The sequence below is a fragment of the Calidris pugnax genome, unplaced genomic scaffold (assembly GCF_001431845.1).
Source record: "Calidris pugnax isolate Ruff unplaced genomic scaffold, ASM143184v1 scaffold81, whole genome shotgun sequence".
In the NCBI taxonomy this organism is placed as follows: domain Eukaryota; kingdom Metazoa; phylum Chordata; class Aves; order Charadriiformes; family Scolopacidae; genus Calidris; species Calidris pugnax.
The window spans coordinates 6174423-6200689 of record NW_015090880.1 but is presented as its reverse complement, the minus strand read 5'-3'; the positions used below and the strand labels follow the sequence as shown (position 1 = coordinate 6200689).

The following is a 26267-nucleotide window of genomic DNA, read 5'->3' as shown; positions in this document are numbered from 1 at the left end:
TTTTTGAATCGTCTAGGTTGGAAGAGACCCTTGGGATCATCGAGTCCAACTATCTACCCTACTCTACAAAGTCCTCCCCTACACCATGTCCCTCAGCACTGCATCTAAACGGCCCTTAAACACAGCCAGGGATGGCGACTCCACCACCTCCCTGGGCAGCCTGTTCCAATGCCCTATCACTCTTTCGGTGAAAAATTCTTTCCTAATGTTCAATCTAAACCTACCCTGTTGGAGCTTGAAGCCATTAGCTTCAAAATTGTCAAGACTTCTTAGACTGTGCTGATGGCTCGTTTGCCATAATCCCATTTAAATAGAAAATAAAGCAGATGAACTATCAAACAAGTGATTCACAATTCGCAAAATTAATAGCTAATAAGCCTTATATAGAAAAAGCTGCCAAAATAAGCAGAGTTTCCAAAGCCTAATTGTAAGAATTTAGCAAAATCTATATTTTTAAACACTGTTACTGTAGATCTTTTAAATCACTGCAATAAAAAAAGCCCATGGCATTTATCTTAGAAATGAGGATCTAGCAGAAGCTTTTGTATCTTTCCTTACGCTTTCATTTATTTTAAAACAAACAAAATTAAAGATTCAGCAATTTCATGCAAGTCAGCATGAAAGCAAGCACAAGCTGCAGCCCATGAAGCAGGAGGCACGAATGTGGGGTACTTACTACAGCTGGCTACACTTAGCACAACTGTCCTCAAACACGGTGGCATTTAGAGAGCAGGAGGAATTTCTGCAAGGACCAAGCAGAGCCTGGGCTCCCTGCAGTCCTCAGGAGAGCCCCTCAAGCAGCACCTGGTTCCCACTGGGAAGCAGGAACATCCAAGTGAGATGTGCTCAGCAGATGGGGCATTGCACTAAGACATGGGGTTGAAGAGAGATGTTTCCTTTCCTTCTTTTCCCAGTTTATCAGCACGGGTGCTACAGCATCAGAAACACAACAAGACTGTCTTGCTGGACTGCTGGTGGGGTGCAGGACACACCTCCTGTCACAGGGGGTGAGAGGGACTCAGCACTGCCCTGAGCATCACAGCTACCAGGGAGCACAAGACCTTTGATGGTCCAGCACCAGCCAGAGGCAAAGGCTGTGCAAGAAATGAGCTCATCCTTCCCTATGACTGCTCCCTGCTTCCTCAAGTGTCCATGGCAGAGTTGGTGGTGGTACAGCTGATCTGCTCCACACACAGAGGACTTAGCTCTCACAAAGCAGATTTTATAATTACTCTTCATCCTGGCCCTTTGAAATCAAGTTGCTTTCCTCAAAAGTTTTAACAGCCTGTGAATTGCAGGACGAAGGGCAGAAACTCTTGATATTGCTCCACTCACCTGCTCTGCAAAGGAAGGTTGCCATAAACATTCCCGTAACAGCTGGAATATGAGGAATGAGATAACGAATCATAGTCTGAAAGTCCCAGCCCAAGTGGGTTTCGCCAGTTCCCAGCAGTGTTTGCAGAAGATGCTGGAATTAAAAAAAAATATAAATATAAATTAGAGCAAATTAGATCTTTCTCTGGCTAAATCAGCTAAGACAAGTGAAACAATTCTCATCAGCGATCTCTGTGGGTTTCTGCAGGACACACAAGCAGACAATGCAAACACAAAATATGATGGACAGGCCCTGCAAGGAGGAAAGCGCTGTGAGGGTGGTATTTTGGAGGTAGGGAATCTTTTTAAAAAGACTTTCTGACCCATTCAGTGATGCTCATTACACTGTATTTTGGAAGCCATCATGGCAACTGCATTCACATGGCATGAAGCTTTGCACGCTGCTTCTAGCTGGCAAACATGCCTGTTTGAAGCCCTTTAGTGCTTCTTTGGACTACCAAGCTTACAAAGTTTTACCTACTGGTGAAGGCAACAAGCAAGTATTTCTTCCCAAACACAGAACAAGATCCTGTCCAGTTCCTCATCTACCTTTCAGGGCAGAGCTCTAGCCTGGCTTCTACTCTGCTGACTTCAATGAGGCTGCAGAGGGTGGCCAGAATTTGATGCACAGCAGGGACTTACAAAAACATTTAAGCAGAGAAGAAATCAGACATTACCTGAAGAGAAAGATGACACCCGACTGGTAGGAGAGCACGGCACCTGCAGACCAGCAAAGCCCAAACTCCTTTGAGATCCTCTGTCAGACTCAAAGCCCGCCTGCAGGCTATGACCCTGTTCCTTTTGACTGGAGGCACGTTGGTACCAACCCCGGAGATGCTCTGCTACTAAGGCCTTGTGAATGTTTTTGGTTATATGCTCCGTTTTAGCAACTTGCTTCCTCGGAAGCCGTAGGGTTGCGTACGGGTTGTGCGGTACTCTGTCCACTTCGTCCTCGTGGTAAGACCTGAATTCCCTGTAACGGTCGTATCCGTAATGTGCCGAGGAGCGGTAGGAAGGATTGACACTGTACTGTCCCTCCGTATCGCTCTCATAAACGTAGCCTCCATTGTAATAAGCATCAGATTCTGTGTATGGGGAATATCCGGAAATATAGTAACTAGAGGAAGGCTGCTCCTGACTTTTGTGGTAGACACCGTTGCGGACATCCTTTTGGGCAAGGTTTGGCATACTTCCTGAATTTGCAGCAGAAATGTTGTGTTTCTTTGAGCGTCTTCGACTCCTGGTCCTGTTGTCGAGCGTCTGAGTGGTGTAATAGGGGTTGGGAGTAGGTGTCACACAGTAATACTCTGCGCTGGACTGGCTGGTGTAGGATGATCCATCATCCAGGATCTCCGTGCTGCTGCTTCGCTGGGACTTGGAGAGGGTGAAGGCTGCCTTGTCAGCAGGAGTCTCGGACAGCAGGTGGGTTTGGGATTCCAGGCTTCCGCTGCGCTGCCGGCAGTGGTGTGGGGAAACATCTGGCCTGAAACAACACAGATGTTGGTTGGTCAAAGGCAGCCACAGGCAAACCCACCCACACACACACCGAGCTGGAGAGAGCACGCACAGGCAAGTCAGGCACACGGCCTCCCCTGCCAAAGCACAACACAAACCCTGTCTTTTCCTTCCACACAGAACATCTAAAATTCAGCCATGCTGGATTTCTTGCAATGTAGATTTGCTGCAACAGTAGGAGATCCCTCATATAAAAGCCTCTCATGGTAAGAGAGGTTAATCTGCGACAGGGACGCATGCAGCAAAGGTCATAAACTCACATTCTGCAGTGATTTACAGGAAGGCTCTCAGTTTTTAAGTAGGTAAAGTCCACACAAGGAACTGAGCTAGGAGCAGCACAGCAAGATGGGTTTCCTGCAGCTCTGTATCTCAAGGCTGTATTACCCCGGCCAAATAAACCATGAGCTCTTCATAACATTGTAAGATTTATAGCATCTCTCCTGCCCCAGCGCAGACTCTCAGCTGTCTAATAACACAGGTGAGATCACGTTGCAGCTCTCTTCCCATAGTAATTGTACAAATTGGAATCTCTCGCCTCTAGCTGGCCCTTTGTTTCTTCAGGACGCTTGTAGGAGACAATCCACAGCGGATATCTGTCAGCTCCTGAACAAGTTTTTGTGGGGAGACCACTAGCTGACGGACAACACAACTTCATAAGCCTCACTTTGTTAGAAAATGAGGCTACAAGGGAAACGTAAAATAAGTTCTGACTATCTTAAAAGTATTCTGCTGCTGCCTAAGATGGACATTGCACTTAAAACAAAGTCCTCTTACTGTAAGTGGCTGCTGCTGTAGGCATTGCGTGTGAGCACGGGGGTTGTGGGCATGCTTCTCCCTCCATGGGGCTGGGGCGGCCGGTCCAGGGTTCGGTACGGACTGCTGTGAGTCGAAAGAGGGTCCCTGTAAAGAAGGAGACAACCCCAGTGAGGTTAAACACCACACGAGTCACAGCACACAGAATATGCAGGCCCTAAGTCTTGAAGAAAGAAAACAAAGGGCAGAAAAAGCAGATAAGGGTTTAACAGGACATGCTTTCCGTATAAAGGACAGATTCGTAATACACTGAAGAAAAATTCAACCCCTTCTTGTGGCTCAAGGGGATAACACAGCAAGGGAGGTCTTCACAGAATGACTGATATGAAAGGCTCCTGCTAAAGGACAGAAGTAGAAAGCAGAAGGGACAGAGCAGGTAACAGAAGCAAAGGAGTTAGGTTTTAAAATGAAGCACATCACAGCTAAAGGGTTACATATGTCTGTAACTCAACTTCCAAACATCATGTGGAGGACTGCTCTGCTTACCTTGAGGGACAGCTGAGAAAAATGCAGTGACATGACACTGCCTAAAACCTCAAAAGTATTTCAGCAGCTTGCTCAAGCCAGAGACAGACCAAGAAATATCAGGATGGGTGGGAACCCTCACACAGAGAACAACCAGCACCAGATCAGACCCATAGAACCTGATCACAAAACCATCAGCAGAGCTACTGCTGTCGATGTGCCCCATGGAACTATTCTTCTAGCTCAGAAAGTGCCCAAATCCCATGGATAGACATGAAAACCTCAGCCAGTCACTGCAGCTGCCACTACTGATGGTAGCTGGTTGAATCCCAGTAACTCTGCTCTTACATGGCGAGTCGCCCATCAGGACTTAACACGAATTCTGTACACTTTGACAGTGTACCCGCTGAAATCCCGATACCATCAGGAGGGAGGGGTATGGCTTGGTGTTAACTGAAGTCATTAAGCACAATCATCAGGAAAATTACAAGTTGTTTAATTAATATTAAAAACAAACCATAGAAATGGAGACAAAGAGTGACAGCACTGGTGGGCCTGAACAATTCCTTAGATACAGCAGCTTGCTCTGCACAAAGACTACGCTACCCTATAGTTTCAGAGACCACAGCAACTACTTCTACACACTTATCCCCACTTTTGTTACTAAACAGGAAATTTAGCTCCCATCACCAAACGGCAGAGGAGTGTGGAGGCAGCAGGCTCTGCTGGAGAGCCCGTAGTAAGTCTTGGCAGGAGCAGGACAGAGCTCCTGGCAGCAATGTGGAGAGCACAGCGGCAGCAAGACGAGCCCTACCTGGAGTGTCTGGTTTCCAAGAGCTGCTCGTTTATGGATGACTTTCTGAGATGATTTCTCTCCACCCCGAGGGACTTGGGTGGGGGAAGCCTTGGAGAAAGCTGCGCAGAGCTGGGTCTCTGTGCTGGCACAGGAACCGATTCACTGACTGTTGAAAAGGAACATGCATTTTGTTAGCAAAAGCCTTGATATTTTTGCCCTCTATGCAAATCTGTGGCCCCTAAGCAGAAACACTTTGCACTACAGAGACAAGTTGGGAATCTGGGAAGTTTCTCCTGCCTGCACCAAGCTCTTCTCCACGAGGAGAGGACGTCATACAGATCTTGGCAGCACCTACTCCTACAGGTACTACACCCAGCTTGGGGCTGTGCCAGATCAAAGTGGAATTTCCTTGGGAAAACACCTGTTTGCGGCGCGATCCCTCCCCGGAGCCCAGCAGGCAAGCTCAGCCTCTGCAAAAGCCAGTTCCTCTCCCTCACCTTCCAGCTCTTTCCTTGAAAATGACATTTTAAGGATTAGTTTTGGAACACAACCTAAAAGGGGCTGACTTCAAAAGCGACTGAATGAGGAAAGGCAACTGACAGACAGGTTTGGCTGAAGGCAATCGGGGAGACGCTGGTTTGATCCTTGTTCTCGCTTTGCTTAGGGCACAACCCAGGTCCCGTCAGAGCCAAGAGGAAACTCCAACTAATACATTTAAATGCAGCAGGAGCACCACAGAGAGCACTTTCAGAAGCCAAAGCCCCGGCTCTACTACTACTTGTACAAGCAGGAATCAGGTGTAACTCCATTTTAAAGCACAAGCTGGGTTGTACAAGTCTGAAACTGGGACAAACTGAGATCAGAATCAGGCCCTAACTGAAAAGCGAGTACTAATTTAGATAATGTTTGTCCCCAGATGATGATTATCCAGTTTAAGGGAGAGGCAAGCCAAGTCCTTTCCACCTTGTGGAACAGGGCGTAAATGTGTGTGTCTGTGGGTGTGGGTGTGAAATGAGTAAGCTGAGCAAACACCATACCCATGCAAGATGCAGGCTCACCAGGCAACAGAGAAACGTAAACAAATCGTTAATATTTGTGCCTATTCTACTTATTTTTTTCCCCATAAGTTTTATAGTGGCTGTGAGGACAGAAAGGCTGGGCAAATCCTCCCAGTTTGTAACTCCTCCAGCCACATCTGCCTCTGGCAAGGTCCTAGGGATGAAGTATTTGTTCAAAATTCAAAGCCTTCCAGCTTGCAGGTTGGTCACGTTAAAACTGCTTGCCTTCTCTAAAGACAACTCTGATCAGCTCACAGAGCAGACACTTTCAATAATTAACCCGTTATGAAGACAGACATTCCTGGTTAAGCTCTTTCCTCCTCCGCTGTGAAGTAATTTGTCATCAAAAGCCACCAAAGCAGTAAGCTAGAGGACATTAAGTCAAAGGAATGTTACCTGAACGGGCATACTTCATAGAAAGAAAAAGAATAAGCAACGTACCATCATCATAGGTGGTTGTATCAGACAGGGAGCTGCTCTCAGATGGAATTATATCATCTGTGAATGAAAACAAGTTACTTTAAGCATGGAAGACCCAACATTCATTTCCAGATATCACATACAGTTTATTTTCTACAGCTTCAGAGACAGCTTCTACTTCTAACACTACAATCTGTATCTTTTAGCCTTCAAGAGTCTGAAGACATCCCTTCTTTGGAGTATGTCATGACCTAGTTGCGTTCACTGCAATTCAGCAACCTGCCTACCTAAAGGAGACTATTTTTCAACTGCAGTGGGAATCAAGCCAAGGTTTACAAAGGTGTTTTCCACCCAACTTCCAACAGATCTCACAGGGTGTTTTGGTGCATCAACAGGAGTCAGGAGCCTACAGAGACATGTATGTCTTGGCTGCGAGCATCTAATCTCCTCTAGGTACACCTGAAATCCCACCAGGTAGGTGACTTTTGAAATCTGGCACTTTTGAATGTTTCATCAGCCTGCAAATCCAGTTTCAATTACATTAATATCGATTCAGAATAATTCCACTGATTTCAATCAAGTTATTGCAACTTCCAACAACACAGAGAGCAGTAACTGTTGTACAGGCATTGCAAATTTTTTTCTATTTCTTTTACATTTTGTTATTTATCCCAAGTGCTTTACTGCACCTGCCTGTCCTCTCACCTTGATATTCCTTGCTAAGGTTTAGCACAGACCACCAGTGGCAGAGAAATTAGGCTGGTGATAAAAAGCAGGACAAGAGATAATTAACCCAGAGAAAAATCTGTTCCTAGACCATTTCTGGCAAGACACGGTGCTGGTGGGGTAAAAAGTCTACATGAGCCTCCACGCAAGAGTGAGAGTAAGCAACAAAAGAAGAAGGTGGCAGCCACTTTGTGTATGACACCTGCTTCCTCCATCACTCATCACGAGCGTATGCAACGTACGTCACTCCCTTGGTGTCACACTTTGCTGCGAGGAAAGGTCTGGTTACAAGAATTTGGTAAACCAGAGCAGCTTTTCAAGAACAGCAAAACATCAGGGCTGGCCCCTGCCCCGGGGGGACTTGTCAGAACACTGAGGATGGGCTGCAGCTCTGCTTGGAACCTGACACTGGGAAAAAGCTTCAGGGGAGCTTATTCACATGCATTTGACCACACGGTGGTGAAATATGGAACTGGGCCCAATTCGAGGAGGAAAAAAACCTACCTGGAGGAAAAAAAGAAGTATTAAAAAGACAGTCTAAAGCTACATTGCTGGATTCCTGTGGGGTCTGCAATGTTGACATATGGGGGAGCTCTGAATTTAAATCCTAAATCCTGCAAAAGTGGAAGAAACTCTGGGCTACAGAGGAAACAAAGGAAAGGGAAAGTGGAATATGGGAAGCACGAGACAGTCCAGTACGTCCTTCACCTCCCGTCCCTTGGGGGCTGGGATGAAAATAGCTATGGTTTGATTCAATAAATCAATGTTATTACTTACTACGTCCTTTCCAACAAGTCATTTCCCAAATTCACACACACGACTCATCACTGCTCAGCCTTCTGAAACCCTGTACCTTGAGCCTGACAGTACCATCAGCAACAGCAAAAAGGTTACACATGAAAATCAATTACTGAAGCAGACAACAGTTCTGCTTCAGGTAAATAAATACATGGTGCAATGTGGGAATGTAGCTTGCTTTTCTGGCTAAGTATTTGCCATCTTGCAGTCCCCACCTGCAGTGTGACCCTCTGAAACACAAAATCTAGTCCCTTCTAGCTGTGTCTACCTTCCCAGACAGCAAACAAGGATGTCACGTACCAAATATTGCAAAATGATGGGCTAAATGTATAAGGACCAACTCCTAAGTTGCTTGTTTGTCCAACAGGACAAGAAACTGCCTGCAACAAAGAGTGGTGACTCTGCATGGATGCTGCCTCACAGGTCTCCAGTAGCTTCCTGGTTGTCACTACACATCACGTGCCCCAGGTAATACAGGATCTCCCACAATTAGTATCCAGATTAGTAAGCAAGAGACTGGAAAACACAGATGTTTTCCTCATCTCTGTCAATCAGGAACTAGCTGGGCCACATTAAGTAGCAATCATCAGCCTTTCAGAATAAGCACTTGGTGATGATGGATGGCCCAGTGCTGCTGTGGTTTGTGCTGGGTAACAATCCAAACCAAGCTCTCAACAGGAATGGGACATGGCTAAAGGTTTCTCCAATAGAAACCTCAGAGTGCACAGGAGAAGGGTTTCCTCCAGGGAAGATACATGCTGGCAAGAAGTCTCATCTCAAGGGTCAGTAAGAAGGTATCGATATAAACAGCATAAAAAAAAAAAAATCTTGCTTTTTTTTCCTAGCTTGCAATTCCCAGGAAAAAAAACCAAACCACTAACCTCACAAAACAGCATTTCCTCTCAGATAAAGTGGAAAAAAGAAATCAATTAAACATTAACAATTATCCAGATATATTTTCCACAGACAGGAGAAGTAAAACATGTCCTAAAACTGTTAATCACTGTGGAAACTGGAAGAGCCTGCAAATCGTATGAGCTTTTACTACTCCCAAACTCCTTCAGTTGGCATGGATACTAGCAAGTTTTTATGCTTTATCCTATGAAGCAGCAAAACATCTCACCTCCTTTAGGAAAAATCACACTTTCAGAATGGAGGGACCAAGCGTATCTGCATTCACTGTGTTCATCAATGGCAAATGCCTTTAGTCAAAAAAAAAAAATCTGTTTGCCACTATTTGCACTCATAAACTCTTGAACTTTGCCTATGTCTTCCTGGAAATCAGTAATTTTTAATCAAGTGGCAAAGTCTTTGATCCTTATTTCCTTGATCTTTGCAGAAAAACCTCACATGCTCTATTTTTGCTCGAACTGTCGCGTCGCGGAAGGGAAGGGAGAGAAGACCTTGCACGTGGCAGCTCAGACACACAACTGCTCTCAATACAGTAAGAATTAAGAGACCACACCAGTTTCGGCTGAGATGCTCCTTTCTAAGTATAGCACCTTCTGTCCATACCTGCTGCTGGAACGAGTCTCCACTTGTTCCTCAAACTGCAGCTTATTCTGCCCTCAGCCTGTAAGCAGTGCACTTATCCTATCAGATGCAGCAATTGCATCTCTTTTTTTCTTACTTAACTGCCTTGGAGAAGATAAAAATCACACAGAGGAGATGTAAACAGATCTTGTAAGTGAGCCAGATTACTTTTTTCTTCCTGTTTTCATCAGAATACGGGGAATTCTCTTGTTTACCTGGTAGAGTAAGAGCTGATTTCTGGGTTGGTTTTTTGCCGCACTTGATTCTATACTCATTTATGGAGTTTTCTATCTCTTGCAGCTTTTTTACAGCATCAGTATAATCCTGTTTTCTTTTCTTCTTCACATTTTTGCAGAGGTCTGGCTCACTGGCAAGTTTCTTCGCAGCTTCCACCAGCTTTTGCTGTATGATAAAATTGCTCTCCAAGTCCTGCAATGCGGGATCCTGCAAATTTGTGAGATAAGTTATTTGCTTCTATTCTGGGTAGAAATCATCAATCTAAGTATAGCACCTTCTGTCCATACCTGCTGCTGGAACGAGTCTCCACTTGTTCCTCAAACTGCAGCTTATTCTGCCCTCAGCCTGTAAGCAGTGCACTTATCCTATCAGATGCAGCAATTGCATCTCTTTTTTTCTTACTTAACTGCCTTGGAGAAGATAAAAATCACACAGAGGAGATGTAAACAGATCTTGTAAGTGAGCCAGATTACTTTTTTCTTCCTGTTTTCATCAGAATACGGGGAATTCTCTTGTTTACCTGGTAGAGTAAGAGCTGATTTCTGGGTTGGTTTTTTGCCGCACTTGATTCTATACTCATTTATGGAGTTTTCTATCTCTTGCAGCTTTTTTACAGCATCAGTATAATCCTGTTTTCTTTTCTTCTTCACATTTTTGCAGAGGTCTGGCTCACTGGCAAGTTTCTTCGCAGCTTCCACCAGCTTTTGCTGTATGATAAAATTGCTCTCCAAGTCCTGCAATGCGGGATCCTGCAAATTTGTGAGATAAGTTATTTGCTTGTATTCTGGGTAGAAATCATCAATGAAAGTTCTTGAATAGACCTACTTTTGTGCTAATGAAGTGAAATCTTGAGCACAAGATGAAAGTTCTTGAATAGACCTACTTTTGTGTTAAGTGAAATCTTGAGCACAACACACAGAAATACCGAAGTTTATCCACAAGACAACCTCAGCATATGAAACGCTTAGATCTTATTTCTACAACTAGTGTAAGATTATGAGATCTCTTGAGAAAGGTCCAAGGTTCTCGAGCCTGGGTGCCATAAGGTAGACACTTAAATTCAGGTTTACACCACTAAGCCTCTTGCTCCGAGACCAAGGCTGAAAACATCTATTTTCTCCAAGGTAGAGAGAGATTTCGAATGGAAGTGGAAATTGATGCCACTGTACCTACGTAACAGGGAGTTGGCGAAATCTCTCTCTACCTTGGAGAAAATAGAAGTGGAAATTGATGCCACCGTACCTACGTAACAGGGAGTTGAAGGCTTTAATTAATTGTTTGTCAACAGCTTTGAGATGCTCAGATGAAAGGCACTGCTGCAGTACTAAGCTACACATTATTAAATGTGGTCAGCAGGATTTTGTTTCAATAGCTTTTAAACCCTCTACATAAAATCAGTTTGCTGCAGATACGATTTGCACCAGTCCTGTAAGCCAGTTTTTGGTGAAAGACAGATGCAAAGTGCCCAACACCTACTTACTACTGGGCTGAAGCAGCTTGTTAACAAATCTCACAAGGAACGAGGGGGAATGGTGTGTGTCCAGAAACTGTGTATATCTGAATTACCATATCTCCTGAGTCAGACTCTGCCAGCAAAGTTTGTATTAGCTTCTTGAGCAACATAGAGAGCTTTTATTTAGGTGGAACTTGCATTAAGCCAGAGATAAATCTTCTGCTGTCACCTGTCACATAACTACGCTTACGGACAGATGATTTTGCAAGGGGAACAGTGCACACCCCTGCCATGTTCTGGGTTCAAGCACAATCTCAACCCGACACAAATCAATGCTCGAGAAAAGCTCGCAGCCAAGGGTCGGCCAAATGGCGTTTCTGCACCTGCTCTGCTCTAATTAGCAGCAGAATGTCCATTGAAATTCAAGCAGCATGGCCCAATCAGGGGTTCAGCTCGGAGGATTTTAAGGCCTTTTGAAACAGCCAACTTCCTGGTCATTTCAAAGGCAGCAGAGCTGAAATAAGGGCGGGATCTGTCCAAATTCCCCAGCCCATGCAAGCGACTGTCCCAGCTGCCTCCTCTTAAACAATCAGGGAAGAGCTGGATTATTTACAAGTGGCTTTGGGCCACTGGTCTGGCCACCCCACCTCTGCTGTGAAAACAAACTGCAGTGCTCACCTCTTCACTGGGGAGCAGGTTGTCATCCAGCTTGAAGGCCGTGCCAACACGTCTTCTCACCTGGGGAGGCTCCTCTCCAGCGCTCAGAGGATACTCCTTGGGCATCTTGCCCGTCAGCTCCTGGGGAACAGAGAGGGTTCCACATGAAGGTCCAGAGGGACAGAAGGCCTCTCACCCACCCCGACCCCAGCCTAAGGTGCAGTTCTCACCGCCTCTCGCAGGCAGATTTTCTTCAGCTCCTCAACCTTCTGAAGCAGTTTTTCCTGAAGAAGTTTCTCTTTCTTCTTTAGTTCCATAATTTTCTCCTTCTTTTGTTCTTCACTGACCTCTGAATCCTGAGAGCCTGAAAAATACACTCTCTGTATCAGAGGATTTGCAGGTAAAAGCCCTTTTTGGTTTTTTTCTGGTCAAGTAAGCAGAGATCTCTCCAAAGCAGTCCAGCCCAGCAAAACAACACATTATTCAAAGCGTAACATCCAACTCTTGTCTCATCCAGCAAGCAGGTTTTTAGGAAAGCCGGACTTTTTCAAATCCCCATTGTATATACTTGCATGGTAAGTTCTAAGTATACACCCCAAAACCCCACCACCTAAAATAAAAATCACTGCACTAGCACTAAAATAAAAATCACTGCACTAGCAGTATCTACAATATACTTGATATTTGGGCTTTGACTTCACTTTCGAGGCAGATCCTGAAGCTCCTTGCTTGGCCTTCACCTGGAGGCATCTGCATGTGGCAGCCAGGCTTTCACCTCCCCCCGTTACCCCTCTTCCAGAGTCAAGGGACAGACCAAAAGTCCACCTCAGAGCTGAGCTTTATTTGGAAGCATTTATCTTTGCTTGTTTTTGAGGAAGTTGGGGGCAATTCAACTCCTAGAACAAGTGCTTAAAATTAACCTGGATCAAATTTCCCTCAGACTTTGATGAGGCTTTCAGCCATTCGAGGACTCACTGGTAAACTAATATCAAATTATTCATGGGTAAGTACCCATGTACTCTTGGTCCATCTAGCATATTTTTATTTCCTTATTTAATTATGGAGGGAAACAGCAGATTATACCACTGATGTTACTGTTTCAAATACATGAACTAATACTGGCCTTTGCATAAGTCACTGTATTTATTGTCATCTGGCCTCATTTTCCCTTTTAACATACACAAGCCCCGCTGTACTTCACAACCTGGAATTTACACAAAGTATTACCTGATGAGATCAAACTGCCATTGCTGGCCATAATAAGCTGGTTCTTTGCCTCCAGAGTCACCAACTTTGAAACCTTTGGTGTTCCCATCTCTGTCAGATCCATGGCGATATCATCCAAACTTCTGGCTGAAGGAATTTTCGCCTGAGGCAGTTTAAAAAAATAAATAAATAAAAAATCCAGCCTCCTCATTGAGTTACCTCTAATTAACTTCAGAACACAGGGTCACAAGATGACGTTTCACACCTCATCTCCCACAAAATTAAGGACTAAAGGAACAGGATCATGCAGGAGCTGGCGGCGCACAGGGATGTGCTGGCGTTCCTCTCCCCCTCTGCCCCCAAAGCCTGAACCATCTCCCAGCCCAAAATCTCTTTGCTATTTGCACTGTGTTCAAAACGAACACGAGAAGGAAGCAAAAGAAAAAGCAGATTAAACACTGGGAGGTGGGAATTCCCTCTTCTGTGATTAAGCTTCCATAGCCTTTAATTGCAGGCAGACTAAAATGGATCAAATAACAATACTGTCGCTAATAGACTGCTCAAAAAGCTGACAAAAACAATTTGTAGTTTTTCTCAGGAGAGCAGTTCATCCATGGAAAAACATACACTGGGGGATATATGGGAAAGGTGTTGAAACTTATGCTCACAGTAAAATGCCTTGTAACTTACTTTGCTTTGCTTTCTGTCCAAGTAAAACTGGTGCTGACTGATTGCCATCACCCAGATGGATTTGATCAGGGAAGTGTTTGCATACCAGGTTTGCACTACCAGTCCGCTCTGGCCAAAGGTCCTTCTCGACACTGAAATTCTGAGGAGGTGAAAAGAAATACAATTTCAAGACAGGTCTTTGAGGTTCAAAGTCCCAGATGCCTCTCTCTCTTATCCAGGCAAGGCTCAGCCTTTATTTTAGAGATGTGAAAACTCCGGTTTCCTTCCCCCCACCACCCTGTGCTGCTGCCTTACCTCCCTCCTAACCTTCCTTTAATTTTACAAAGTTCAAGTCCCTCCTGGTCAAGCTTTACAACACCGAGTAGCAGCAACTGCTGTGCCTTTTAGTTCAGCAGCACAATTGTGCTGCTGGGACCTATGGTTGGGTACACCATGAACCTAGGAATGGCTAGCAGGCTGCCACAGGATCCTGAAAGGAGAGATCAGGCAGGATGAGGCAGGAGACCATCTTGCAGCTCCTCCTGGCCCAGCTGAGAGGCACAGAGGTCCTGTGCCAGAGGAAGAAAGGATGGCAGCAGGAGAAGCAGAACAGAAGGTGGAGTCAAAAATTCACCCTGGGCAAAATCTCTTTCTTCTTGGGAGGGATCCTGAGGGGAAGGCACGGGAAAGCAGCCTGCAGGTGAGCTCCCACCCCAACCGGTGGTGCTCCTTCGGGCCCTGCAGACTCGAGCTCAGAGGAGGGAGCATCGCTGCCAAGGCAGGGGAGGGAGGGCAGAAGGTGAGCAATAAAGTCACGTCCAGGTCCTTCAGGCTGCATTCCTGGTCTCCTGCTGCACAGGCATGTTACAGCAGCCTCTCAGGGAAAGGTTTTGTAAAGTGAACAAATTTGGCCATGACAAATAGTCCTCCCTCTGCTCCAAGAACTCCCTTGGGGGATAACACAGGCAATTCAAGAGAAGGACACCCAGAGCTGTCACACAGCAACAGATGCTCCAGGTTGCTCACTGTGGCTGTGACCTTTCTTCTGCAACATCACAGGACCGTTTGTCTGTCACCAGCAGCCCAGCCCCAGCCCCAGTCTGTCCCACTGAAGGCAGGATCAGGCTCAGTGTCACACAGCCCAGAGTAAAATCAGAGGCACCTCCCATCCCCTGCCACGAGGTGACAAATCCCTAGCCTGGGTAAAGAACCATCCCACTGCTACAACTGCCTCCTCCAGCCTCACCTGCGGGGATCGTGTACTTCCACAGCAAACTTCTTTTCACGAAAGTAGAGATTTTCCAGCTGTTTCCATTGAAATAGCTACAGGAATTGGGAGAGAGAAGCAGAACACTGTCACTACAAGAATCACCAGTCTTTTCCCCACAAGATTATGTCATTCCAGCAAATTACAATTCCCATGTATGTTCAGCTATTGGCACGGACTCAGCAGTAACAACATTCACAACATCAATTAAAATAAGCACATACATAGAAATGTATAGGATGGCCCTCAAGTAATGTCACACTCTTACAGACATGCATTGCAAATTGTGGATTTTGCCTGTGACAACATCTCGTTCCATCAATGGAACATTTATTTTCACCACTAGAAGCTCACAGAGAACTGGGGAGGGCAGCTGAAGTCCTTTTCTCTCTGATTAAACAGAAAAATCTCTAGACAAAGTAATTGCATAGACACCTATGGTCTCTTCCCTCAGTCAACACATCCCCAGGGAACGGCAGCAGCTGGGGGAAAACCAAGACCTTACTCTTCTGAAGACACTGGGTGAGAGATTCAGCATGACATTTTGGAGCAGGGGTACAACACGTAGAGAGAAAGAGCAGCTACAGGAGGAAGCCACCCCACAGCGCATACTTCTGTAAGGAAACCACAGATTTCCTGCAAAGTGCCAGCTGGGAGAAGAGATCAAAGTCAAGCAGGGCTTGGCAGCTGCACCCGTGGGATCAGAATTTCATACGAATCTGCTCTCCCTTTGCACCAGCACTAGCCACCCTTGGAGGGGGATGATCCATCAAGGTTGCATCTTCTCAGCCCAGCTTTGGCTGAGCTATTCCTTGTCCCCTGGGTGCAGGGTTCTGCTGTATCACCTCCAGTCCCCTCTCCAGCAGTGCCTGGATGCCTGGGCACACACACAGACATATACAGCTGTCCCCAGGGACATGACCTGAAGATGACGGGGTGCACCAGAGCAGCAACACAGGCTGTAGTTCCCAACCAGCCACCTTCCCAGAGCTGGAGCCCACATGGGGGTACCCGAGGTGCTTCCACCCAGGCTGGGCAGGCAGGGCCAGCATCAAGTGGGAGAGATCAGCTTGCAAAACCAGCGATCCACCGAGGCACTGGGGTCACCACAGCAACTCCCTCCCCCCCCACAGTTTTTCCAAAGCCTCCACGGGTGCAGCCACCACATCAAGTGTCCCCAGACACAGGACTTTCCCCCCCGACCTCTGCCAAAGCCTGACACACTGTGCTCTGATGATGGAGGAACTTCAAGTTTAGCAAAAAAAAAATTATGTATTGCGCCATGCTGCATTTGAAACATTCTTAACATGGATCATAAATGAAGCATAACTCAGTGCACATGTTTGTTGGGGAAAACTCCAGCTCTTCCAGCGACCTTTCCCTCTGTTTAGTTAAAGCTTTCCTTTCTAGTACTACAATGTATTATTAGATCCTGCTAGATGAAAAATGTAGTGAGGGGAAATGTCACTTCCTTGGACTAATAAGTCACTTTCGAAAAGATCTTGGAAGTTTTACTCTGCTGCTTAAGTTTATCTTTGTACGAAAGGCACCCTGACCGGTCACACTACTTTCAGAAGTGCCCTCTCTATAACTCGCCATTGAAGTTTTAAATAAATACATTAAAAAAAAAAAAAGAAAATCCAAGAGAACAGAGCTCACAGAGTACGTCAGGGCATTGAGCAATAGCACCCGGGGGTGCTCCAGCACACAGGGATCCCCAGCTCAGCCCCGGTGGCTCGGCCACCCCCGTGTCCCCACACAGCCCCCGTGTCCCCGCACTCACCTCCCCACAGCACCGTCCCCTTCTCCCCAGACAGCGTTAAGGGTGACATGGGAAGAGTAGGACGAGCAGCAGCCCTCGTCCTGCCATCCTTCCCTGCTCCTGCTCCGCTCCCCGGCTTCACCTCCCACTGCTGACACACGCCTGACATCACCCGCCTCTCCCGGCAGCGACGCCTCCCCGACCCACCCTCTGCCCTCCGATAAAGGGAAAACCAAGCCCAGGAGGGAAGGAGAGAGGGTTTCTACCAGAGGGCTGCACGCTTTCGGAACCCCCCCAAGGCCCGGTGTGGGGCTGAGGTGGGAGGAAGCCTGGCCAGGGGGGCTGAGGTGGCCAAGCCCCGGCCCCACCACCGTGGAATGACGCCCGAGAGGCAACAGGTTGGACCAGAAGCATCAGGCCGCGTTCCTGGCCGCCCCGCTCCCACGCTCGTAAAACACGATGGGTGTGCTTCAGACACAACCCCGGGAAAAAAAACTGCCTCTCTGCCTCTTATCGGTTGCGGGTGATGACTCCCCCGTCCCCTTCATCACTTCCTCTGGGTTTTTTCCCCCATCCGGACGTGCTCGGCATTCCCCAGGGCTGCGGGAGAAGGGGTCACCTGGCCCACGGGCAGCAGGGGTGAAGAGGGTCACATTTGGCAGGGGGACAAAATGCAGCTGTCCCACCACCTTGAGGAGCCTCCTGCCCAGGCAGGGGTCATACCAGCACTCCAAGGGTCTGGGTGGACCCTTCCATGGGGAGCAGCCTGTGCAAATCCAGTGCCAGCCCCTCATGAGATGAATTCCTCACCATCTGTGGTGCGAAAAAGTGTGGGGGGGAAACCTTTGCATTTGTAAGGAAACCTGCATGGAATTGCCTTGGGATGTGGGTAGAGCTTTGCCCCATTTCCTCCCCACCCTGTGAGATCCATCCCAGCCCAAGACAGAGCTGACGGTGCCCCAAGCATTTGCAGCCAGGTACACTCAGCACAAAGACATTTGCCTCCTTGCCCAAGGACACACAGGACTGGGACAACCCCGGCTCCCCCCTCTGCTGCCCCACTGCAGGGGACATGGGGAAGCAGCATTGGAAATGCTCCATTGCAGGATATATTTCTGCTTTTACATACTGAAAAGTGCCCTCTCCTTAAGCTCACTTAAAAACAATACAAGCTCCTAGCAATCAACTCCTCTGACAAACTCCTGCAGTCAGGTCCTTAAAAAAAAAAAAAAGACCAGTGATTATATGAGTAGCTTCAGAATAAGTTGTGAACTAGTAATATTTATATAGGTGCACTTAAAAAATAATCATGAATGAATGTATCAGAGTTTCTGCCTAACTCTACCTAACTAAATCTGTCTGAATTCATGAAGACAAGAGGCAACAAAAGGTCCCAATACAAATAAGGGGGAAAAAAAAAGGAATAAACCAGAGTAAACCAAATGAAATTCTATATACTCCTTCAAATAATTTTTTCCTAAATTCTGGTCAAAAGGCTACACTCAGGAAACTGTCACTGCACTAGAGTTTTCCTGCTCCCTTCAAGTTCACCCTAACTCTGTACAGACATGTTTCTAAATCATCCCTAATTTCAATCTTACCTAAACTACATGCATATTAAAAGACAAAAGAGCTGTAAAAAAAAAATAATCTGGAAATCTGAAACTGGTTTTTGAGGGCTGGAAGTACAATTAGGAATAATTAAAATGTTTTTGTGGACATTTTGCAATGTATGCTTCACTTTAACCAGATGATTAGGTCCACCTGAGCTAATGAATGTTTTCTCAATAGCCTTCCCTTCCATCTAGGTTGCCAGATCCTGAAAGGCTACTGAAAGCTCCCATTGGACATAGCAGGGGCTGCCTGTCCGACTCCACAGGCAGAATTTGGCCCAGTCAAGGTTTGTTTCCTGGGTGTCTCTTTAGAGAAGGTGGAGGTGCAAATCTTCCCGATCACAGCTCATTAATCAGGCACCTCTCTGCACCAGCCAGACTCCTACCACCCAGATGCTGCTTTTCCAGGCCCGTGAGTTTAAGCTTCCTGAATTTCTGCTGCAATTCTCTTTCAGATACTGCAGAAACACAGAACAAAAAGATCTTCTCAACCCTCTCTCTCATACAAAAGAGGTGTAACTCTAGTCTAACGAGGCACAAAGCAGACACAGGCTGCTTAAGTTGTGAGACAACTTAATAAAAGATGAAGCTGATTTTTATTTTATTTTTTTTTTACCTGGCGAATCTCGCATTCAGTTTTGAATAAAATGCAAGTTTGTCTGGGCCCGACAGCAGGAACTCGCTGGCTCGAAAAACGGCCCCATCAGGATTGCAGGCAGGAGCTGGCAGAGCCCCTGCCTGAGAAACGTGCAAGAGAGCTTCCCAGGGGCCCTTTGCTTAATATTCCTACCAGCCTAACACATTTTGTTTAAGAAAAGACTTTAAAAATCATCTTTTCTTTGCAAGAGGGTGAAAATCTGGGTTGTGTGTCCAACCACTGCCACACCAGCCCTGGGACACAACATGTGCCAAGGGCTGCACCCAGGATGTTTCCAAGGTTGATGGCAAATTCCGACCAAGAGCTAAATTACCTAGATCTTTCATTTTAGACCCAAAGGACCCTTGGGTTAAGGTCAGCGTGGAAGTGTGAACCCCGCTGCAGTGTTAGCCTCTACCCCAGGAAGCACATTGAAGCACCTCGTGGCACATGCAGTGCCTGTAAGGGGGTTCAGCAACCAGCATCCCAGGCACTGGCTGGGAACAGCAATCTCCAGGCAAATCTGGCAATTCAGGCCAAGGAAATATAAAAGATTTCTGCCCACAGGAATGCACCCCACCCCGATGAAGGAAATTACCGCCCTGCCGGCAACGCTGGAAGAAGGGCTGCGTTTCAGCCCCTCCGTTCCTCTTTGGTGTCTGGCAAACTACCTTCAACTGAAATCATCTTTTATTTTAAATTGCTGTGCCCTGGCCACAGAGGGAGGCACTGGAGGAGGTGGCAGGAGAGCCAAACTGCCCCACCTGCAGCAGCTCCTGAGAGGAGGTAGCAGACAGCTCCCACCTGCACCAGTATAGATTGGCAGAGCTCACCTGGAGGCATCCTTCATCTCTTACATATTAAGCCATTCCTTTAAAAACCTCTTCAATCATTTTTTTTTTTCCTAATTCATTGCAGTCCATCCTTGCTCAGTTCTCACTAGGGTTGGCATTAACAAAAATCAGAGGTCTCAGCACTGAAGTGTCCCACAATGCACATTTTGGGGCAGATGACACTCAAGGAACTTTCCACACATCTGGAAGGAACTGAATTTCAGAGCAGTCTTGTAAGAGCTATGTGTTTATTTTAAATAATTACACGAGCTTAGTGTCTTATGTCTAAATCAATGGCTTCTACTTGGTGAGAAATAAACACCGTCAAAGAAGTCTCTGCCTAATTAGATCCTCCTGCTGAGAAGCCTATACAAATGCTGTTGTGTTCTGAACCATTCAGCAAATCAGGACAGCAAATTTACGTTATGGAAATGTCCTGCAAGGGAAAACTTTCAGCTTCAGCTCTTAGTATATGTTGAATTAAAATAAAAATTTCATAAATATTACCCATTTCAAAACTAGCATACGCTAATAAAAAACACTTCTGAGAACATAATGTATTCAAGACAACCAGCATTAGAATGAAAATTCTTGCAGATTTGAAACAATACCATAGCGAGATTAGTTGTTTTCCTCAGACATTATAGTTCATTTATCACCAGGGAGTCGCCCACAGAAACACAATGAAGTGGGAGAACAAGTCAAAAAGCCAGCAAGCTGCTTTCTCAAATTCCCGTCCCTCAGAGGATCACCACGTATTGGCTGAACGCAGAATAAACTCAGACCATAATACACACTTCATAAACAAGACAAAGCATTGTTTATCTCACCAGCGAGAAGAACTGGGGTAGAGATAAAAGGGAGGTCTATTCTGTTTTGAAACAGCATATGAAGTCCTGGGACCTGTTTTATACTTTTCCTAATGGATTCAGGGGAGACTGGGGACAGGATCTTGGCTTGCCATCCCACAGCAAGCAGGAGGCATCTCTCGGTATTAACTGCAGCTGAAGGAGACTGTGTTTGCAAAGCAGCAGGACTGCAGAGTTAATCCCAGGTCCGAGCTGAAATCTGAACAAGAGTTGCCAAACCCAGGGTTTTTATGCCCTGTGAGACTTCAGGATTATAATCAACCGAGCCCAGCGTAACCTCCAGCCAGTATGGAGCCGCTGCTTTTATCTACAAAGACAATTTTCATAAATGACAAAAAATAATTCTCGATTTCCAGCCTATTACAGCACTGGAGCAGCGTTCCCCTTGGCTCCCATCAGCTCCCAGTCCCAGGAAAGGGGTAAAACCCGAACCCACTGCGCTACAAACCGCTTCCAAAGCAACACCAGCTCTCAGGAGCTACTTACAGCAACACAACTCCTCTCCCCAAACCATCTCGGCACAACCAGTAAAATATTAATAGCCGGACCCAAACCTCCCCAGCCAGCTTCACACGGAGAGACAGACACAGCAGGTTCTCCTGGTCCAGCCCTGAGTGACACACCGTCCTCTCCACACGGATGACTGACGGGACATGTGCAAGCGTTGGCAAGGCCAGGAGATGAAGCAACCTCCAGATCCCTATTGCCAGGGCTGGCGTGCAAGTTGTTTCCTGTGAAGAGTTCTCAGCCCTGGACTTCACGCAACTGTGTTGATCCAACAACAAAATCGTGGGATAACCACTGTGCTCCAAGGCTCGTATTTAGGTCTCTCTGCCTAAAGACCTACTTGAATAAAGCCAGAAAATTTGACTTTAAGGAGGATGGCTATATTTGTTGGGATTTAATTGGCACTGCATTAATGGGTGCAGTTAATTTTATATATATAATTTTATTATTATTTTTAAAATTTTATTTTGAATGTGGACTTGGCTCTTACCAGGTACCTATGATGAACACATTAAACAAATGCAGGTACTTGTGACAGCAGCCATTAGCATGGCAGACAAGACCAGGGTGCAGAATAAACCCCCCTGGTGTGAAATTCAGCCAGAGCACAGGCACCAATTCCAGTTCAAAGCCTCCCACCCGAAATCCAGGAGCTTTCCCACTGCAGCCTGTATCAGACAGGTTTGAACAACTACGGATCACTTGTATCTTTGAAATTAGGAAAGGCCAGCTTCATTAGACTTGGACTCAGCCTTTCCCTTTTATTGAGTTAATCAGCTGCATGTATATTTAAACATCACTAACTGGAGAAGTGGAGCACAATAAGGATGCTCTTTCCCAGATGGCTGGTGATAAACACAACAGCACTTTTGATTCACAACATAAACAGTTGGGTAACATCAGCACATGGCAGTTGTGAGCTTGGCTCTGTCCCGAAAAGCGGAGCAAGAAAATTCTGCTAAATCCAGCAAAACTAGCACCTCTGCTCCAAAAGACAGGCATAGTTTACACGCCCACCCTCCTCTTGCCTGCTGCTTTGGGAAGGACTGCACTTGCTGACTCCTCAGAGATTCAGGCCAGCCATACAGACCCTTCTCTCTCTGAAATATATTCTGGTACATTCATAAATATGAACAACCAACAATACTGGTTAAAAGGAAACTTCTGCCTGCTGCATCACAGGCAGCAAGGCTACAACTACACTCAAACAGCAGGATCTTGACATTTTAACTCCAAACCCAAGTTTGGATGTGGGTGCCTCTCTCGACCCAGCATCTGCTCCCCCCCTTCCCCCCGCCCTGAAAGCAATCTGATTCCAATTACTCCCATGGATCACATCAGAAGCTCACTTTGTATTTCAAACCCTGAAACTCGTTTTGTATGAAGAAACTGTTTGCATATTTAGCCACACGTTAAAAGTAGTCACGACGCAGGACAAGCTGTGGCTTAAGTCACTTTTGTCCTTTCCTATTAACACCAGACACAAATCCATAAGGATACTACAAGCCATATCCATCCCCACTTTTTCAATCAGCTTATTGGCATTAAACTTTCCCCTCTGCCTATCAGCTCCTCTCTCCTACCTTCCCCTTTTAATCTCTACCATCTGTTGTATAATTATAATTACAGTAAAGCAGACAACTACTATCATTCCCATTGTAACACTTCCATTGCAAAGGTGATTTTTGTTTTTTATTTTATTTTTCCTAAACACAACTCCTGCTGCATTCAAAGGCAACGCCTCGTAACTGACTGTAGCAGGGTGTGACTTGGTATCTGGGCCCTGCTGACCTTAAAAAATTTTCTTAATCTGCCTGGTTGATGTTGTAAACTGAAATCCCACAAGCACAAAAACTGCTTGGCGAAGCAATGCTTCTAGCCAGGCAGACTGTATTTTCTTGGAGAGCGTTGCTGGTCACAGCTGGACATCTTGGCTAAAGAATGATCCGTGTTTGACCTGACCAGATAGTCTTGTAGATATTGCCTAAGAACAGGGAAATGCTCAAGAGCAAGACGAGCTCCTTGATGCTCTCCTTTGACTGTCAATGGCTGCATTAACATTGACTTGATTTTCTAGGGTTCCTCTTGTGTCACTGTCATCTTAGAACAGGCACTGTAAGGAGATCTGGGGCTGAATGAATTGCTTGACTAAACAAAGCAAAGGAAGGATGTACAAGTTCAACCTTGGGCACCCAGGTATATAAAAATACACCAAAAGAAACCAAGTCATAGCCTGCTCTGGAAAAAGAGATGATCATGTTGGGAGCATGAAGGGGAATTACTCTTAACAAGGAAGTTTTGTTAAGCTGTGTTTTTTGGCACAAATACACTAAACAGTATCATTTTGCAAATGTAAAATTCCCTGGCAGGAAACACACACTTCATGTGAACTCCTGCCCAGATCATTCCCGGGGAAGGAGAACAGCAAAACTCCAGGTCTCCATCTCCTCACAGCTTAGATGTTCCAAGGAAGACATGACCAGAAAGAAACCACACGCCCCCAGTCCAACAGTGAGGTCCCTGATGTGCAGTCCTGGCTCGTTTCCCCAGCCAAGAGGGCTAAATAACTCTTCAAAGACTTTCAGGGCTCAGTCCTGTCGCAGGGAGATGTGGGCGAGCTCCCAACATGTCGTGTGCTTGGGCTGGGTGATGGGCTTCCAAGCCCATTGGCAGAAGAGCCTGTTGGGGCTGGCTGATGGGGCCTTTGAGGGAGCCAGGGACCCTCTGCCCTCTTTAAACAACAAGGGAGGCTGCTGGCAGAGCTCACTCTGTGAGAGACACGCTGGGGAGCAGGGGGGTGGAAAAAGAGAAGGACAACCTCCAGTTTTTGGCATTTACTCTCAATCCTCCCCCTTACAATTCATTGCATCATGGAAACATACAGTTGCCTAATGAGGCCTGCATTTTCACGCACTCCCCCTCGTATTTCACAGATATCAGTGGAGCCTTTTATCAATCCCTTCACACACAAAAAACATCTACAAAAGCCAAGTGAAAACACCGCTCGAGTACGTGGCCTTTAGTTCAGGACCTGCAGAAACCCAATTGCTTCGTACTTCTCTAGTGATCCCTGGAAGCTGCCAGAACTCCCGTGCAGGCTGTCCTGAGACCACCAAACTCAAGACGACACACAAGACAAAGCTCCCCAAAGGGAACTTCCACTATCTGTGTGAGAGGCAGAGCTTTACTGCCCCAGTGCCAGCAGAATTCTCCTTCTGCCTCCAGCCCTTGCCCTTTTGCTCACTAGTCTAATAAGCAACAGCTTAAAAAAAAAAAGTATATTCTGACATGCATCACCATCCCACATCACCCCGGAAAAAAGTTAGAAGCAAAAAACCCCTTACTTTTCTGGGCTTAACTTTGTCTTGTAAGTCGTACTGGCCTATTCCTTTGTAACTTATTCCAAGCCACCACGGGATTCCTTGTTTATCCTGAAAAAGAGAAGTCTACATAAACCAAGAGCCACTTAAGAATTAGGCAATTCCAAGATTACAGCCCATTGCATTCTGTGACAAGTAGGAGTAGGTACGGAACAAAGATATTTTTGCAAACAAATCGATGTGAAGTGGAATGCTGGAGTGAATGTTGAAACTTTCTCCCCCTGCCTTCTTAGGCAGAGGCAAGAAACCAGGTGGTGGTTGTGCAAACTGGACAAAAAAAAAGCATCAGTGCTGCTGAAACAAAGGGGTGTCACTCATTGCAGGAAGTGGCAGGGGGAATATGGGACCAAAAAAAAAAACCAAACTGCTGCCAGTGACTGCATCCACTAAACTCAGGCATGGATGGCCGCAGGAGGAGAGAAGAGCACAAAACATCAGCTTCTCAGGTACCACAGTCATAGCCATGACCCAAAAGTAAGGAGACATCACCTCTCTTGAGCTCTTCTGCACAAAATACTTTGGGCCCAGGCTCTGCTCTACAAACGGGAATAAATGGTGTATTTCCATCACTCTCCAAAAATATTTCTCAGCATTTCCCCACTCCAAGTATGCACCCACTAATCACCGGCCACTTAGAAGTAGTCTTTTCTACGTTGTATTTTTTTTTTCTACTCGATTAGAAATGTCTCTGGGGAAACTATTAACTGCTTTGGATCTAGAAGTGATAGCCAGTTTAATTAAGCTGATATGAATTTAGCTCCTCATAGGATTACAGAAGGTTTTACAAAGACTCCTTTCTGTCTTCTGTAGCACCTAACGCTTTGCTGCTCTCTGGAAACAATTTTTAAAGACTAGCAAAGGGGGAAAAATTATAGAGGTTGAAAAAATGGGGGGTTTAATTCTGATAGAAGAGTACTGAATCATCAAACTACTCCTATAGGAATGTAATCACACGTAATAAGCTAAGCAATCACATTATCTATGGGCATTTACTAACCTTTACTCCATAGTAATGAACTCCATATGTTGGCAAAGCTTCTACCACTTTCATGTACCTGTAGACAGATTTATAGCGTATCAGATGATTTTCTCTGGAGGGAATAATATCTATTAACATATTTTTCTCACACGTACATTCAGGACATGTCATTTATCATTTGCATTTTTTGAAGGTCTTAATAATTGAAGGCCCATGTTTTCAGTAAAAAACTTAGCATCCTGGCTCAGGGAAAGATGTGGTATTTTGGCCCAGCTAAAGTGATTGGAAAAATCTCTCATACAACAAAACATTCAATCTCTTATCAGAAGGTCAGAGAACTGAACGTAAAAATTCTGAACTGAACATGTGAGCCTTTGGGGAAATGTAGGCGGTGAAGAGCTGCCTATAATTATTCCATTACGGTGCTTTGGTTACAATGGATAGGCTCCAAATGAAAGCGTTTATGCAGTTGTACAACTGTTTCATAAGGCAATTCAGACAACCACTGAACAGACAATTTCTTCCCTATTGAAAAAAGCCGCTGAATTATTGAGACAGAACTACAGGCATCGAGGTATGGGAGAAAAACTACAAGTTGTCTACACCGTGCAGCCACGGCAATCATCTCAAACTTCATGCTTTCTAACACACCCCACTGCATCTGCCTGTAGGAAATACAGTAATATTAATGGTAAATTAA

General features: G+C 45.8%; 1 protein-coding gene across 1 annotated transcript in view; it reads right to left on the bottom strand.

Moving 5' to 3' along the window:
• Positions 1–229: 229 nt before the first annotated feature.
• The window catches only part of LOC106890651 (FERM domain-containing protein 4B-like), an 86592-nt gene continuing 60554 nt past the window's right edge, over positions 230–26267 (bottom strand). Inside the window, exons 10-22 of the mRNA XM_014946606.1 lie at positions 25586–25643; positions 24553–24639; positions 14967–15043; positions 13742–13880; positions 13073–13214; positions 12076–12209; positions 11867–11986; positions 10256–10484; positions 6463–6519; positions 4982–5129; positions 3664–3789; positions 2052–2857; positions 230–1468 (exon numbers count right to left, since the gene is read on the bottom strand). Coding sequence (XP_014802092.1) covers positions 1332–1468; positions 2052–2857; positions 3664–3789; positions 4982–5129; positions 6463–6519; positions 10256–10484; positions 11867–11986; positions 12076–12209; positions 13073–13214; positions 13742–13880; positions 14967–15043; positions 24553–24639; positions 25586–25643 — 2260 coding nt within the window. The 3' untranslated portion in view covers positions 230–1331. The remainder of the gene's footprint in view (positions 1469–2051; positions 2858–3663; positions 3790–4981; positions 5130–6462; positions 6520–10255; positions 10485–11866; positions 11987–12075; positions 12210–13072; positions 13215–13741; positions 13881–14966; positions 15044–24552; positions 24640–25585; positions 25644–26267) is intronic.